The following is a 17,965-nucleotide window of genomic DNA, read 5'->3' as shown; positions in this document are numbered from 1 at the left end:
TATTCTATTTTATTTTCAAACGAGCCAGGTCTGGCTTCTTACACCTACCCAACAATGTCATTCTAAAAGTAAACTATCACATCATTGAAATCTTGAAAATCTCAGACAATCCATAACTGATTCAAAACAATGTGAATAAATAAGGATTACATTTGACAGAATAGTCCGAATGTTAAAGGGCTAAATTATAACATTGTAGATGTAGGAGCAATCTTGTGTAGTGAAGAAGTTAACTTCCCAACCTCACAGTTGTGGGTTCAGTTCCAAGTTTTGGCTACTACAGCCCTGGGTCAACCAAAGTGTTCAGAGTGAATTTGGTAGATGGAAATAGTGCAGAAACCTTTTGCACATTTGCAAGATGTATGTATAAATGCGTTTAATGCATGCATGAATGTGTCTTGATGTTGCAGAACAGCTGTAAACGAGCATCAGTGTTGTACAAGCGGTGATATTTATAATCTTGCGTGAGAATGGCCAGTGTGCTATGTGCGAAGGAAACATGTGGCACCATAGAAAATTTGCTTCAAAGAATTTTGTCTCACACAATTATGAGGAAGCAGATGTTACAATTTTGTTTCTATAACAGGGATGAAACTCAACTGGAACCAATGTGACTGAGATTTTCATGTTGGAAATGTGATCTTTTATTTCCATTTCTTAAATAAAATCAATGGATGTTATAAAAAAAAAGACAAACAAAACACTTAGCATATTTATGACAATATTCATTGAAAAGCAGAAAAATATCGTGATAAATAGTTTGCCAAAATTACTTTTAGTCTTCAAATTTAGACTTGATGATATCCATTGTCAAATTTTTATTTTTATTTTTTTTTTTTACACATGATAGGGTGGTTCTTCATTTTAATAAAAATAAATAAAATAAATAAAAGAGAAATGAAAATATGTTTCTCAATAGAATAGTATTATTAGTTGTTATTATTATTATTATTAGTGAATTTTGGTGAGTAAATATATGACAGCAATGGAAAGATTAAGAGTCAGTAGAAATCTTTCAAAAAATAAAAAATTAGGAAAGCTATGAAAAAAACAAAAACAAAAAAGAAAACCCCCCAATAGTTTGTTATTGATTGAATTGGGAGAAACTGCTTTGTTTTTCTTGTTAAATTCCAGCTGTTATGTCAAATGGAAAACTTTGAAGAAATGCTTCTTATCAGGACTAAAATAAATACCTATATGCAGTAGATTTATTGAAGACAAAATAGTTGTTATCTTTGTCAGCTCCCCCACCCATCCCCACCTCGTTAACACAACAATTAATTTGTAGTATATTGTTTAGAGTATTAATAAAATAGTTCAGGTAGCAATAACTGGAGCTAAGAATTGGTCTGTGGAGCGAGTCGAGAGATTAAGGCAATTCCCCTATAACAGAAGTTCTTCAAGAAAACGGGACACTGAGGTTTCGAACACAAAGTCTCCACGGTGATACGCATTTCATGAAACAAAGTCCTGCAAAAGAAAATACAGAAAATTCTGTTATGAAAAGAATTTCTGCTCCACAGGACAGACACACAAAAACAAAACAGAAAAAAAAAAAAAAGTCTCAGAAGCTTGCTTCCTAACCAAATGATCTTGGGTCCTCTCTCATGGCATGGCAGCTTGGGCAACTGATTTCTACTTCAGCCTTGGGTCAACCAAAATCTTGAGAGCCGAAATGGAAGACAGAGACTGAAAGAAGCCTGTTGTATGAGCGTATATGTGTGTGTGTGTACATACACATATATACAGTGTGCAATGGGTAAATTGTTGCCTAGTCATCCATATAGTTAACCAGGTGATACATGAAGGAGTCACAACCAAAAATTTTTTCACCCAGGTTAGTATCGAAAGGGTTAAACAGATACAAAGCCATAAATTTAGTGGAAGTGACAGACTCAGATCAATCCCCAACATATTACAGGTACTCATTTTATTGATAGTAGAAAGATGGCAGTTAAAGTCAACTCCAGTGGGATTTAAATTCAGATTGTAACTACTACAAGGTATTTTGTCCAAGGCTCTCTGCCAGTTCTACCAATCTACCATCAAAATGGTTTCTAAAAGAGATTTAAAGGCCACATTTTTATTTTTACATGTAAAAAAACAAAAAAACAAAAACAAAAAACAAACACTTGTAAAACTCCCAAATTTGTTACTCACCTGCAATATGGATTTCTCCTTGAAGAATAGCGCATGGTTATGAAACGGTAGTAAATAAATGGCAAAAGCAATGAAGCTTTTCCTCTGAAATGAAAATAAATTGGAAAAATCATCAAAAGCTGATATTTGGTAAACCTGTCAGAGACTTATTATTAACTCATAACACGAGATGTCATGGAAACGAAGAAGTCAAGACATAAGCTGTTACGTTGTATGCAGGTGAAAAATCCTGGGTAAGGTTTCCGAAGGAGTCAACCAGCTGAGGCAGAGACATATGGTTGTGGCCAACAGCTTGGAGAGAAATAGGGGCCACCAATCTGAATTGCTCATGATACATTCTGGATTGGATGTCAGCCAGGGTCACTGACTCCACAGAGGTAGCAGAAGACTTTAAAAAGGGCAAAATCTAGTTACGACATCAATGAATGCCCCAATGACCACACAGTCAAGGGATGAGAAGGAAGGAAGTAAGGAAGGATATGAGCATCCTAAGAGTAATCAAGAACCCTGCATGAAATAAAAATCAAACACTCTGAATATATTTTCAAACTGTTACGATGATGAGGGGTCCAGCTGATCTGTAATTTTGTTTTGTAATTTTGGTTGTGGGACAGATACTCCAAGATTTCTTAATTTGGTTAAAACCTGCTTCCTAAACAATGGTGGCACCATGAGCCAGCCAAGATGCTTTTTCATAGATACTAGGAATTCCAGAAACATCAGCAAATACAACTGTCTCGAAGAAACAGAATGATAACAGCTGTCGAGAGGTAAATACCTTGTCCACAGAGAGAACACAATATCACTGGTAGGATATGAACCAACAACCTCTCAGCAGGTTGTCTGGAATGTTACCCACTCTGCCATTAAGAAACTTGTTCAGTGATAACGGGGGAAAAAACCTAGAGAAGTTTATGAGGGACTGGTGATAAAAAAGAGGCCAAGGGGTCAGTAGTCATGTGATAGGTGACAGGGCTGTTGGGTTTGGACTGAACTGGAGGGTTTAATGGTAATAACTGCAAAGACAGCACATTTCTGGTGGGGAGAGAGAGAGATATATAGAGAATATATAAACAGTGGGATTAAATATGAAATAATTACAAAGATTTACTTACGAAAAGATCATCAATACAATGCCAGGCATGAGAAATATTTCATTACAAGCAATAAATCTGAGAATATTTGACTGTTGAAGTTCAAGACTTGCAATTAGATTCATCATAAACTGCAGAGAATTGCTCCCTAAAATCTGTAATGAGAACAACAACAACAACGATTGTTAACATACGGGACAAGACCAGAAATCTGAGGTGACAGTTGTTGTTTTACTGTTACATCATTTAATGTCTGCGTAAGAATGAAAAAGAAAGAAAAAAAAAAGCATTTAGTGGGATTTGAACTCAAAATATAAAGGCTTGTAACTAAATGATGCAAGACAGTTTTACCACTGCTCTGACGCTTCTACAATATTCAACCATCATAATGTGATGATAAACAGCTTACTTTTAAACTGTTCTGTGCTAAACAACCCATGGGTTCAGTCAGGGATTTTTGATGAGAATAGGTGACTAGCCTAACCACAACTATCTCACAGGACACCATAACCATTCTGGGAGAGGGAGAAGTCAACCCAGAACTTGACTGGTACTTCAACCTCAGAGGCATAAAAGGCAAAAGTGATCACTGTTGGATTTGAACTGAGGAACACACAGCTGAAACAATCGCAGTGAGGTGGTTCTGTGAAAACTCTAACAATTCAGCAGATGGAACATTAAATAATGATAATAATGATTTCAAATTTTTGCCACAAGGGCAGTTTGGGGAGGAAGGGATTAAGTCGATTATATTGACCCCAGTGTGTTACTGGTCCTTATTTAATCGACTCCAAAAGAATGAAAAGCAAAGTCGACCTCGGTGGAATTTGAACTCAGTATGTAGAGGGCAGACGAAATACTGCTAAGCAGTTCGCCTGACGTGTTAACAATTCTGTCAGCTCTCCACCTTCATAATAATAATAATCTTTTTTACTAAAGGCACAAGGCCTGAAATTGTTTCAAGGGGAGGGGCTAGTCGATTACATCAACCTCTGTGCTCAACATGATACTTATTTTATCGACCCCAAAAGGCAAAGTCAACCTTGGTGAAATTTGAACCCAGAACATAGACATGTATGAAATGCTGCAAAGTATTTTGTACAGCAATAATGATTACAGGTAGAGAGACCAAGTAGGAGAACAGGTTAAGTTAATGTCAGCCAAACTGTGAATATTATCTCCATTGAATAGAAAGAATATAAATATTTATGAAATAAGATTATTTGATATGCACAGCATTAATTAGGATTAGAGTTTTATCACAGTTGCAGTAGGATCCTAGAAAAATCAGAGCTTCGTTGTGATGAGAACAACTCGTTAACCCATTTACTATTTCTTCTTTTTTACTGTAGAAGGATTATTATTTTACTAAGGTTGACTTTGCCTTTCATCCATTCAGGGTCGATGTAACTGACTTGCCCCTCACCTGAACCTTGCTGGCCTTGTGCCAAAATCTGAAACCAATATCATAATTATTATTATTATTCCACAGGGAACCAATTTTAAAATGTCTTCTACTGGTTTCTTCCAATACTTTCAATTACCAGTTCTAAGACAGTCATAGCATTTCTGACTTCAAAAAATATTTTCAAAATAATTTAATTCTACATCTGAACTTGAAAGCTACAGAAATATAAAATGCAGATAAGACAATATAATGTGAGAGAAAAAGAGAGAGGGAGAGAAGGGGGGAAAGAGTGGGGAGAGGCGAGAAAGAGAAACTGTTTAACGAACATTTTCAAGATCTAGGTAATCAAAGAGTGTACTCACATTAAGTATGCTTTTGGTATAGTCACAGGCATGAAGCAATGAAAAGAGAAATAACGGTGCTAACACCACTAGAAAAATTAAAAAGGTATTAATAATTAGAATAATATTGTTACTGACACAGGTAGGAATGAGAATCAAAATAAAAATACATTGGAAAGGGTTGTGGGTGTTTGAATGTGTGCATGGGATAGAGCAGAATGCATTCAGCCGCCCCCAGTAATACAACTGGTACTTGTTTCTAGTGACTTCAGGAAGATATAAAACAAAAAGTCAACTTTGGTGAAATTTGAACACTGAATGTTAAAAAATAGTAAAGCATTTCATCTGTTGCTCCACTGATTCTGTCCCATGGGGGAAAATACAAAAAAAGACAAGTTTCTGTTTCCTTACATTGAGTATATTTGAAAGATTCCAACTTGTTGGTAGGTGAACAAACATGTCCATATTAAAGCAAGGCAGATAGAATAGAAAGAACCACAACAAACAGAAGAAAGTGTTTGGTTCAATGCTCTAACAATTCTGTTTATCTACCGGCCTGGAGAGGTACTTTGTTTTATCAACTTGGAGGAAAGGTGAAGATGACCTCTACAGGATTTGAACTCAGATCATAAACGACTAGAACATTTAGTCTGACACTCTAGTGGTTCTACCAGTTTGCTGTCTAAGGACTCTGCAGGACCTTAAAGAATAACCAAGTACTTATGGAAATATGGTAGCAAAAGAATTAAATGAATAACCAAGTGTATAATTTGTGAAAGAGCAAATAAAATAGAGGAAACTTACTTGTGATTGGGTAAGAGTTGATAAATATCAAAGAATACAGCAGATAATGGCAACTATCTTCCATGATAAGTTGTCCAAAGTATTGTCTGTTTAACTGAAAATTGGGCAACCGCTGATAAAGCCGCAATGCACTGGTGGCTGCATTACTCAATAGTGCTCTCTGGTAAAAACTATAGGAATTACCTCTGAAGATGAAATAGAAATAGATTTCAAATAATTACCAAAAGGTTAAACCAAAGTAAATTCTAAAACTGCACCCACACAGTGGCACACGTATGCACAAACTGGCACAGAGGCATATATTCTAGCCCCTGCTTTAATAATCTACTCAATGTTACCTTTATGCACAAACCACACTGCTCTGTCACCTCACATTTCGACAACAACACTGGAATTGCATTCACATTAAAACAATTATCGTTAATAATTCTTGACACTTCAAGTAATATTGCTTTCTTAGTTGAAGAAAAAGTGGCAAGGATTCTTTTCATTTCAGTAATGTCATCATCATCATCATCATTGTTTATTGTCAGTTTTCCATGCTGGCATGAGTTGGACGGTTCGACTGAGGTCTGGAAAGCCAGTGGCAGCACCAGGCTCCAATATGATCTGATAATGTTTCTACAGCTGGATGCCCTTCCTAATGCCTACCACTCAGAGTGTAGTGGGTGCTTTTTATGTGCCACCGACATAGAAGCCTGTCGGATGGCCCTAGCATCGATCACGTTCGGATAGTGCCTTTTGTGCACCATTGGCACTGGAGCCAGTCAGGTGGATCTGGCATCGACCACGTTCAGACATTGCTTTTTATGTGCCACTGTCACAGAAGCCAGTCAGGCGGCACTGGCAATGACCAAGTTTGGGTGATGCATTTTACGTGTCTCCAGAACAGGAGCCAGTCAGGGGGTACTGGCCACAGCTACGATTTTGGTTTTACTTGACCCAACAGGTCTTGTATACAACAATACTTGTTGGTTGTGAAACTTAAGAACATTTTCAGTTCATAAGAAATAGTATAAAACTCCACAATATGTATTAAATAACTCCTTTTTTCCCTTGTTTGTACAATTCTGTGACATAAAATATGCTCAAACAACAACAACAACCACAGACCTAATTCAAATATATGTCTTTTACTTGTTTCAGTCATTAGATTGTGGTCATACTGGAGTCTTGCCATAAAGAATTTTCATCTACCAAATCCACTCACAAGATTTTGGTCGGGTGGCCAAGGTACCATGTAGTGGGACTGAACTTAGAACTTGCGCCTGTATTCATAAAACGACCCCTGTTGTACTCTTTTGCCCCAACTTTCTCTCACCCTTTCTTCTTGTTTCTTGAGTAAAGCTGTGATGGACTAGCGTCCCATCCAGCTGGGGGGAACACATACGCCATAGAAACCGGGCCCATGAGCTTGGCTAGGCTTTAAAAGGGCACATAAAAAATAAATAATCTTAGATAAAGCCCAACAAATAATTATTTTTCTGCATCCTGATAACTTAGACTTAATTAGGGTGAAATTAACAGAAGAATGAACTTACCCAAATATTGGTAAAACGAAGAGAATAGTAAAAGAAATAGTCATTATACGAGTAAGCCACAGACTGGCAGCTACCTTGTTCCCCATCATGTAATTCTGGAAAAGAAAAATTAATAGAAATATTAAAAACAATACAAAGGAAACAACAAAATGTGAACGGAAATGAATTTTTTTTTTTTTTTTGCCTCAGTTTTTATTTAATGTTTCAAAAATTTGATAATTCTTCCTGTTATCTTGAGTTGGATGGTTTTTACCAAGTCTTCATCTGTTGGTCTCTGAGAAATGACAGGAACCTGACCTTCCAGATTTCATCAGAAACATTTACCTCTCTTAGATGGTGTTTAGAATCAAGACAACAGGAACCAATTTACAGAAGGATACACTTCATAGATGATGATGATGATTTAATACTTTTCCAATTCTAGTCTTGCACCCAACAGCCATCTATATTCCTGTTTGGTTAGAACCCAGAGAAGGAAGCCATCCCAACTCCAAGACTACAGGGAGGAATATACCCTATTATTTATTATTACTGTTCCATGCTTGACCACACGTTGGTCTATTCTTGGACAGTTCCAGCAGCCACATGAATTTTTTTCCATTTATAAGAAGACGCTAATACTAGCCTCTTGCTCAAAGTTCCTCCATTTCTGGAAAAAGGACGCTGTGTGTTCCCTTACCCCTCTCCTGCAATGCGACAAATTTTGAGACACAGGAAAAAGAGAAAATTCTTCACTAGTTCCATACTCTTGTAGTTATGGATTTCCATAAGAATGAAAGGCAAAGATGACATCAGAAGGATTTGAACACTGAACACAGCTGGAACAAACACGGCTCAGTGGCATTCTATTGGGGACACAGGCCACCTTTGTAGGGAGATGAAGCAGGAGGAAGAAATGTTTATCAACAGACTGGATGCCTCAGAAGGCAGTCAGCAACCAAGTCAATCGTTATATTAACAATTAGTAAGACAAATGTTAACTAATTACATATAATTAATAATCACACATTGTCCTTCTAGCAGGTACTCACTGGTTTTCAATATAGCTTTACATCTCAAGAATCTGATTATAAAACCAATGTCTCAGTAATATGCATTGATCTAACCCATGCCAACATTGAAAAATGACTGTAAAACAAATGAGTATATGAAATATATAAACAATTACAGCCACCTGCCTCTCACTAGCAGAATTGAGTTAGGAAACCCATCAGAAATTAGAGAAAGTTCTTTGGTTGAATGACATTTTGGACAAGGGAAGAGGAGGGAAAGAAAGAGAGGTTTTAACAGCATGGCTACAAAGCCATGAATGGGAAATGGAAGTGGTATAGGGAGGATGAGGAGGAGTAGGTGTAAGTAGTGTTAGAGGAGGTAAAAAAGAGGTCAGCTGACGTTGGGGGGAGTGGGTGAGTAGAGAGATAAGAGCCACAGGTGGGAGGAAAGACAAGAGACTAATGAAGGATTGGTCAGAAAGAAGACAGTGAAGAGGTGTCGGGGGGGGGGGGGAGTACAAGTAAAAAACAAAAAGATAATAGAGTTATCTACTTGTTTGTTTTCTACCATATCAACAACAGCACAGTGTGTGTGTGTGTGTGTGTGTGTGTGTGTGTGTGTGTATATATATATATTCATATAACATAGAGCAAATATATAAACCGGATACAACGGATAAGTGGTATTAATCCATGGACATCCTCAACATGTTATGCCTGCCTTTCCTGCCGGCAGCAGTGGGGAGGTTGTTAATCGGAGACATCATGGATATTACTGCTACCGTCCAATGCGGACATGGTTTCTACAGCTGGCCACCCTTCCTGATGCCAATCACTTTATTGAATGAACCAAGTGCAATTCACCAGGGCACCAGCACTAAAAGAAGTGGCCTTGTCCCCAGTAATTTACCACCCTGGCCACTTGGTCAAGATTATTAGCCTTTCTTTACTTTTTTCATACAATCATACTTGTATGATTGATAAAACAAAGTAATCAATAATTTTGTGATACACACGTGATTCATAAAACACATTATTCTCTTGTCACACACAAAAATGATGAATCATTCACCCACAGCAGTGGGCAAATATATTCTTAAGGTCAACTTAGTTACTCGCACTCATATTAATTATATAATAATCCTGAATAGATTTTTTCCAGTAGCTCTGTGCTTTTTAAGGTAATTAGAATGGGAATTCCCTTACTTGATAGACAGATAAGGATTAAAGACCAGAAGGGCATCTGGTTATAAAACCAATGTCTCAGTAATATGCATTGATCGAACCATGCCAACATATGGCATAGCAATTAAGAGTGTGGGTTACTAACCCCAAGATTCTGAGTTCGATTCCAGGCAGTGACCTGAATAATAATAATAACATTGAAAAATACCTTAAGAATGAGAACTCCAGTTCGAAATTTCCCCAAGACACTTGATAAAGGCTTGGGGATATATCAGCTGAAATGCTGTGTTAACAACAAACAAGATGAGGACAAATATTCATTAAATGTAAATGTCGAAAATCCTTGTCCAGTACCGGTTTGATCCCAAAATCTAATCAGTTTGTGCCAGTCACGAGGCCATACATCCCTGAAGGTTTCATCCAAATCCATCCAGTGGTTTTTGAGATATCTAGTCCATGGACAAACACACAAACACAACTGAAAATAATACCTCGGCCTTCGTTAAGGTGGACATAATAATAAAAACCCAGAATAATTACCCATACTGTGGTTCTGTTGCCTGTGTTGTTTGTATTAGTTTGTTCATCAGCCATCTTTGAACTGGTTTCTGAAAAGAAAGAACAACAACAACATAGGATCAAAAGACAAATGACTTGATTGACAAACGATTTTATGACTCTTAATTGCAAAGAAACGTGATTGGGAGGAATGGTTCGGCACCATTATCTTACTGGTACTTAGTTTATTGGAACAGTAATTAATGTTGATCTTACTAGGGTTAGAAGGTGGATAAATATAGGACTAAAGCATTTTGGTAATATAAAAAAAATGTTCTAAAATTAACAATTAAATGGTTAACTTATTTAATCCTGTAGCATTGAAACTGGCCAAATCCAGCCCAAATATTCTAACCGTTTTACATACAAACACTGGCCAGATCTGGCCTCTCTCACCTACCCTACAACGTCATCCTAAAAATAAACAATCATGACATTGAAATCTCAAAGCTATGAGATAATCCAGGATTAATTCAAAACACTGTGAATAAATCTGCATTCCTTCTGACAGAATAACTTGAATGCTAAATGCCTGGAATGTGAGGGCAGGTGAGTGCGTCTGTAATTAGTGTAGAAGCAGTGTTCACTATAGCACCTGTATCCACTTGGTGCTTGGGCCAAGAGAAAAAGCTGGGTATCAAGAGAATCAGCTATAGAGAGGGAGGGAGGGAGAGAAAGAGAGGGAGGGAGAGGGGGAGAGAGAGAAAGAGAGGGAGTGAGGGAGAGAAAGAGAGGGAGGGAGAGAGAGAAAGAGAGGGAGTGAGGGAGTGAGGGAGAGAAAGAGAGGGAGGGAGAGGGGGAGAGAGAGAAAGAGAGGGAGTGAGGGAGAGAAAGAGAGGGAGGGAGAGGGGGAGAGAGAGAAAGAGAGGGAGTGAGGGAGAGAAAGAGAGGGAGGGAGAGGGGGAGAGAGGGAGGGATAGAGAGGGGAGTGAGGGAGAGAGGGAGGGATAGAGAGGGGAGTGAGAGAGGGAGAGGGAGGGGAGGGAGGGAGAGAGAGGGGAGTGAGAGAGGGAGAGGGAGGGAGAGAGAGGGGAGGGAGGGAGGGAGGGAGAGAAAGAGGGAGTGAGGGAGAGAGGGAGAGAGAGAGGGAGGGAGAGAGAGAGAGGGAGGGAGAGAGAGAGAGAGGGAGGGAGGGAGAGAGAGAGGGAGAGAGAGAGGGAGGGAGGGAGAGAGAGAGAGAGGGAGGGAGGGAGAGAGAGAGAGGGAGGGAGAGAGAGAGAGAGGGAGGGAGAGAGAGAGAGGGAGAGAGAGAGAGAGGGAGAGGGAGGGAGGGAGAGAGGGAGGGAGGGAGAGAGGGAGGGAGGGAGAGAGAGAGGGAGGGAGGGAGAGAGAGAGGGAGGGAGGGAGGGAGAGAGAGAGGGAGGGAGGGAGGGAGAGAGAGAGAGGGAGGGAGGGAGAGGAATGCACTGTTTAAGAAGTGTGATGTGTATGAAAAACTGTTGATGCATGAAGGAGGAGTCTTTACAACTGAACCGAGAGAGGAAAGGCAAGACCAGCTGGAGCAATGTTGATAGTATTTTCAGTCTATTTTAAAATAAAAGAATTGTGGGTTCAAATCAAGGCCAAGGTGAAAACATAGGGGTGGTTGGGGGAGGGGAGGTGGATGAAACTAGTGTGGGGAGATGAAAAGGGGCTCGTGGTGTTTTTTACAGAGAGCAGCAGAAATAGCTTGATGAGGGTTGACTGCTGTTGTTTTTAGCCCTAACTGATTAAACAGGGTCTAAATTCAAAGACATTCTAGCCATGACCACCTAGTCCTTTCTTTTGGCAAAGCATATGTTGGAATATATCATTCAGTGCATCTCACATTTAACACTTTGAATGACATTTAGCTGCCATTTCTAGCAGACCAAATAAAAATATAGTCTCCTTTGATTGGTTGGTTGTGAGAATGTGTATAAAACGATGGGTAAAACTTTCCAGGAGGGGTGTGTATCCAGCAGCTGTTTAGAAGCAACAAAAAAAAAAAAACTGTTCATTAACCCTTTATCACTGGCCAAAATGTTCTATGTTTTTTTTTGTACAAAGTGGCCGGATCCAGCCTCTCACACCTACCCGACACTGTCATTCTAAAATTATATATATAAAAAAAAAAAAAAAATCAATCACATCATCAAAATCTCAAAGTTACAAGAAAATGCATCATTAATTAAAAGCACCCCACCCCATCCCGGAATCATTGAGATTTTTTTGTTTTTGTTTTTGTTGAATGAATTCCTGTGACCCCCTAATATGCTACAAAACTCTTTTTGGAGTCCTGAAAACGGGGTGGGGTGAAGCGGAAGCCTCGGAAATTTCACCCCCAACCCTATTGATTTTCACTAAGAAAAAAAAAAGAAAAAGAAAAGAAAAACTCAGATTTTTTTGTATGGAATCAAGTACCCTGACCTCATAATATGCTGCAAACCCCTAATTTTTGCTCGGGGGGACACCCCCATGTCCCGGAATCATTGGACATTTTTTTTTGCTATGTCTTTCTTTACTCATAATTTTGGATAACATTTTCGCGAGAGTGTGGATTACATTAGATTGAAAATTCAAAGAAGTTTGAAATGAAATAAGTTATAGAAGTTAGCGGTAAAGAAATTGGAAGCAGACGATAAATTCATCTTGGAAAAAAAACAAAAACACGTTAGATATATAGATAGATAGATAGAGAGGAGAGGGAGAGAGAAAGAAAGACAGTGAGTGAGTGAGTGGGTAACAATCTGTCATACGCATATATCATCATCATCGTTTATCGTCTGCTTTCCATACAAAGCATGAGTTGGACAGCTTCACGGAGGACTGGCCAGCCAGGAAAATCTATTCGGCATTTTAAAAGGTAGGAAAAAGATATTTTATTAATATTTTACTCGTATTCCATTTTATTCATACAGGCAAAAACTCTAACGTGCTTTTTTTTGCCAAGATGAATTTATCGTCAGTCTCCAACTTGTAGAACTTCTTTGAATTTTTCATTCTAATGTAATCCAAACTCTCTCGAAAACGTATTTCTGCAAAATGTTGTCTAAAATTATGGATAAAGAAAGAAAATTAAAAAAGTATCTGAAAATGGGGGTGAAATTTCAGAGGCTTCCACCCCATCTCGTTTTCCGGACCCCAAAAAAGCATATTAGGGGGTCACCGGAATTCAGTCAACGAAATAAAAAAATTTTTAAAAATTCCAATGATTCTGGAATATGGGGGGGGGGGGGGTCACGGTTCCCTCCTTTTTCCAAAAGATAAGGAGTTTGCAGCATATTATGAGGCCAGGGTACTTCATTCCACGCAAAGAATCCGAGTTGTCTGTTTCTTTCTTAGTGAAAAATCGTGCGGGTGAAAGAATCAAATAAATACCCAAGTTTCTTTTTTTTTAAATTTAAACAGACCAAGTAAGCCTCACCAAGCAAAACCTGAGAGGTCGGAGTCAACTAGACATGGAATGGGACGTGTGGCTGTGTCTACAGTGGTCTAAAACTCGGTGTCCAGGTTTCTTTAACGGGGAACAGTATGACCACAGTCCGATGATCTAGAACCCGATAAAAGGATCAAGACTTATACTTTATTTACATTGATGGATATTTGTCCTCATCTTGTTTGTTATTAACACAACGTTTCGGCTGATATACTCTCCAGCTTTCATCAGGTGTCTTGGGGACATTTCGAAGTTCTCATTCCTAAAGTATTTTTCGATATTATTATTTTATGTTTGACTCCAAATCTCTCCTAGAGACCTCAAGAGACAACAAGTTAGAAGTTCATGTTGGTGTTATGCCTAGGGTGCCATATATTTGGTTTTGTACATAATGTTCTAGAGAATGTTTAAGAAACCATAAGAAAATTGTGTTTGTTTTAAAATTTGAGATTACATAGAAAGTATTTTGCGTAGGATATGGGCAGTTCCCATGAGCACTATCTTTTGAACTTCAGCCATTTGGGGGTTTCCTGGTATCTGAACTAGATAGCAGTCAACCCCTTTTGCTATCATTCCTAGGGCACCTATGACAACAGGTATTGTTATAGTCTTCAGGTTCCACATTTTGCTAATTTCTATTTCAAGAACTTTATACTTGCTCAGTTTTTGGTAGGTCTTGACAAATACGTTTATATCAATTGGGACAGTCATGTCGATGAGGAGGCATAATTTTTCGTTTGAAGTCTTTCAATATAATGTCTGACCTATTTGCATCTATCTTTCTGTCAGTTTGAATGGTAAAGTTCCAGAGAAGTGAGATGTGAACATTTTCAAGCACTGGAGGTGGTTTGTGTTCCCACCAGTTTTTATCATGGGGCAAGTCCAGGTTTTTGCAAATTACCCAGTGAATATATTGTGCAGCTCTATCAATAATAATAATAATATCGAAAAATACCATAGGAATGAGAACCCAGGTTCGAAATTTCGACACCTGATGAAGGCTGGAGGGTATATCAGCCGAAACCTTGTGTTAACAACACACAAAATGAGGACAAATATCCGTCAAATGTAAATAATTCCTCATCTCTTAAATATAGAACTGAATGAGATTTATATTACAGACATCTCCGAACCCGATTAAAAGCTCACCTCTTCCCATATAATTTTAATTATAAAGTCGTTAGCAACACAAAGGGAACACCGTTGCAACAAGGAATCAAATGAGTCACGTGTCTCCGAACTTAGCAACCCCCCTCCCCAACACAGTGTCTTGTTTGGGAGCCAACGAGAGCTTCTACATTATTACTCAACTTGTTAAAAACACGAACCAAACTTCCCCTAAATTATATGAGATTGTCTTGAAAAGAAAGGAAAAAAAGAAAAAGAAATATGAAGGACACGTTCAACAATGTACCCTAGATAACAATGTGGCCACTCGTCCCAAGCAACAACCGGATGCTTGGGATTGATCACAGGACTGAATTCAGGTTTAACAATATTAGATCATCCAGCTTCAAAAGCGATTTCGAATTAGCCATGGATGGATGTATATATATATACACACACACACATACGTACATGCGCGCGCGCACGGGAACACATGTATGAAAGAAGAGATTTGTAATAGATGCTTAGTCATTTAATAATGAGTAATAAATAATCAACAAAGCCTTCAGATGAAGTTGGTATTGGTAATTTTCCTTAATTCGCGATGGGAATAAAACCAAAATATGAAGAGAATGGTTCTTTCTTCAAGAAGAGACAATATATATATGTATACACACACACACTTACTTAAACACAATACGGTAGAGATGGACTATATGTAATCTGAACCTTTCCCCCCCTTATTTATTAATTTTTTTTACGGAATCCCACGTTTTAGGCTATGGAGATTCCGATTCTGAAAAAAAAAATTTTGAAAAATTTCAACCCCCCTCACCAAGCAGGTTATTTACATGCTAGAAATAACAGCCAAATCTCACAAAACTAGTGTTAGGGTTAGGGTTAGGGTCAGGGTTAGGGTTTGAGTTAGGGTTAGGTTTACCCTGTGGATCTATATAAAAACCGGGGGGGGGGGATCGAAATTTTGTAATTGAGATTTTTTTCTCCAGAATCGGATTCTCCATGGTCTGAAACATAGGATTCCGTAAAAAAAACCCAAAATTTAAAAGGTGGGGTATACCCAGATTACATATACTCCATCTCCACCCACAATACTCCCGAGATGCAAATCAAAATGCATCTAGATGCACATGTGCAGTTTAATGAAAGTGAACAACAATGGAACGTATCCGAAAACGGGGATTTTTGGCAAAAAAATTTACAAAAATAAACACATTTGGGAGAAAATGGGGGGGGGGGTCTTTCCAAAATAATAAAGCTAATTGTGGTTGTAATGTGCTTGGGATTATTATAGAACTTTTTAAATTTACGAGATGAAAATCACTAGTTGCTTGTAGGACCGTAAATAACACAATGGCTTCTTCACTACACATACACACACAATAAATATATATATATATATATATATATATGAAAGAGAGAGAAAGGACACCGCTTATTGTGATCGTTTTAGGATACAATGATAGAGAACAAAAACAGGTAATAACTTTAAGCAGATAATATCTTTAGCATGTTTAGGATACACAGTCTAATAATGTTGGTCTACGATTACAAGACACTTCCACTAAAATACACACACAATGTGTGTGTGTGTGTGTGTGTATATATATATATGTACATACGTACACCGGTGGTGAGGTGCAACTAGTGGTTAAGAAGTAGGACGAGGTGTGGTTAAAAGGCGGTGAAATATGAAAGTATAATTATGAATTAAATCGATTGCTACTTTGGTGGAGAGTTAAAACATTTTAGAAATTAATATTCACTATTTTGAAAAAAAAAAAAGCCTTGTTTTTCTTCGTGTGAATATGTTTTATACACATAAATATGGAAAAATAGAGAACACGATGGCTTCTAGTGGTTTAAAATGTTTCAAGTAACACGTCGAACAAAAGTGGAATATTTTGGACTATAATAGTCAGATGTAAAAGAATTGTTTGGGTCTTTATAGGCAAAAATAACGGGAAAATTAAAACAATAAATTCTTAAAATATGTAAAACAATAATGTATTAGAAAGAAGAGGCATTCATTAAATGGTTAATTAGTAGAAAAGTGATAATTGTTGGGTCTTAGAAGTTTGAAATGACAAAACAATTTTCAAAATTAAATGTTTTATATAAAAAAAGGGTTTTTTTTTTCATCCCTCATTCATTTAAATAAGACTAAAATCGAAGTGATTACTAAATCATTCATCAGAAAACTAGAAAAAAATATTTAGTTATTGTAAATATATATATATCTAGGTATTCAGTTTCTGTGAATGAAGACGATTTCAATAAAATATCTCACGTTTTAATTTACACTCAGATGAACAAGACAGCCTGGGTTATGATAATAATCAAAGCGAATGTTTTTCATTATTAAACTAAACCTGATACTACATTCATTTCTTACAAATCAGCATTATATATATATATATATATATATATATATGATACATACGCACATCTAAAGGGGGGAACTAGGCCATTATCTTGTATCTAGACCATTCTAAATGTGTAACCATCACAAGACAATATATTAACAGACTAAATTAAAATGTTTGTTCAATTTATTCTATTAATAAAACTTGTAATGAGTAAAATATCAATTAAAACTACAATTTAAATATAGTTAAAAGGTTAACATCTTTACAAAATAACGTGAGAGAATATAAAGGGTTTTTTAAAAATATTACAAGGTACATTAGTTACAGTTAATGAAAAAAATATAACAAACAAAATATTAGTAATTAGGCAATTAAATTGATAAATGAATAAAAATAAACTATGATTTATAAAAGTGAAAGAAGGAATTTATTGGTGGGGCGAGAAAAGAAAAAAAGAGAAAGCGATTGGAAGTTAATTGAAAGAGAATATGAGAAGGATTGATGAATATGGGTAATATTATTGATTGAGTTTAATTTGGAGAGAGTTCTTACTTACATTGAGAGTCTTTTTATAAAAAAAATATTCAGAGGAGATAAAAACTAATGCTTCAGCGAAGTAAAGAAATATTTTATATTTGCAGAAATGTTGTAGTTTGTGGTTTTTGAAGAGAAAATAATTTTAATGTGGTTCAGACATTGTAACAGTGGAGACACAGAAGAGTTACACGTAGAGAGAGAGAGAGTACAACTCTACAGCTTAACTCACTTATCTCCCTTTATTATACTCGCTTCAGCCTTAATTAACGCCGTTAAGGAGACGGCGGAAGCGGTGTTGGAGTCACCGGTAAAGTTCCTTCTCGTATTTTATTCCGGCTGTCAGCACGTTCAACTCAGATCGCGGTGACAACAACTTTGGAAGAATCTTTTTGTTTTCGTTTTCGTTTTAGGGATATAAAGTGGCGGCTAACTAAATAAAAGGAAGTGAAATAAT

The 17,965-nt window shown here is 37.2% G+C and overlaps 1 protein-coding gene across 1 annotated transcript; it reads right to left on the bottom strand.

Moving 5' to 3' along the window:
* Positions 1-704: 704 nt before the first annotated feature.
* LOC106868071 (transmembrane protein 33) lies at positions 705-17,688 on the bottom strand. Its single transcript, XM_014913187.3, has 8 exons — positions 17,531-17,688; positions 10,066-10,133; positions 7,349-7,443; positions 5,808-5,992; positions 5,025-5,092; positions 3,276-3,409; positions 2,161-2,244; positions 705-1,470 (listed from the first exon to the last, which is right to left on the bottom strand). Exons 2-8 carry the CDS (start codon positions 10,117-10,119, stop codon positions 1,338-1,340), a joined length of 753 nt encoding a protein of 250 aa, XP_014768673.1. The 5' UTR covers positions 10,120-10,133; positions 17,531-17,688; the 3' UTR covers positions 705-1,337.
* Positions 17,689-17,965: the final 277 nt, after the last annotated feature.

Source organism: Octopus bimaculoides, chromosome 13 (genome assembly GCF_046866305.1).
Source record: "Octopus bimaculoides isolate indiv1 chromosome 13, ASM4686630v1, whole genome shotgun sequence".
Lineage (NCBI taxonomy): Eukaryota > Metazoa > Mollusca > Cephalopoda > Octopoda > Octopodidae > Octopus > Octopus bimaculoides.
This window is presented reverse-complemented; position numbering and strand designations above follow the sequence as displayed.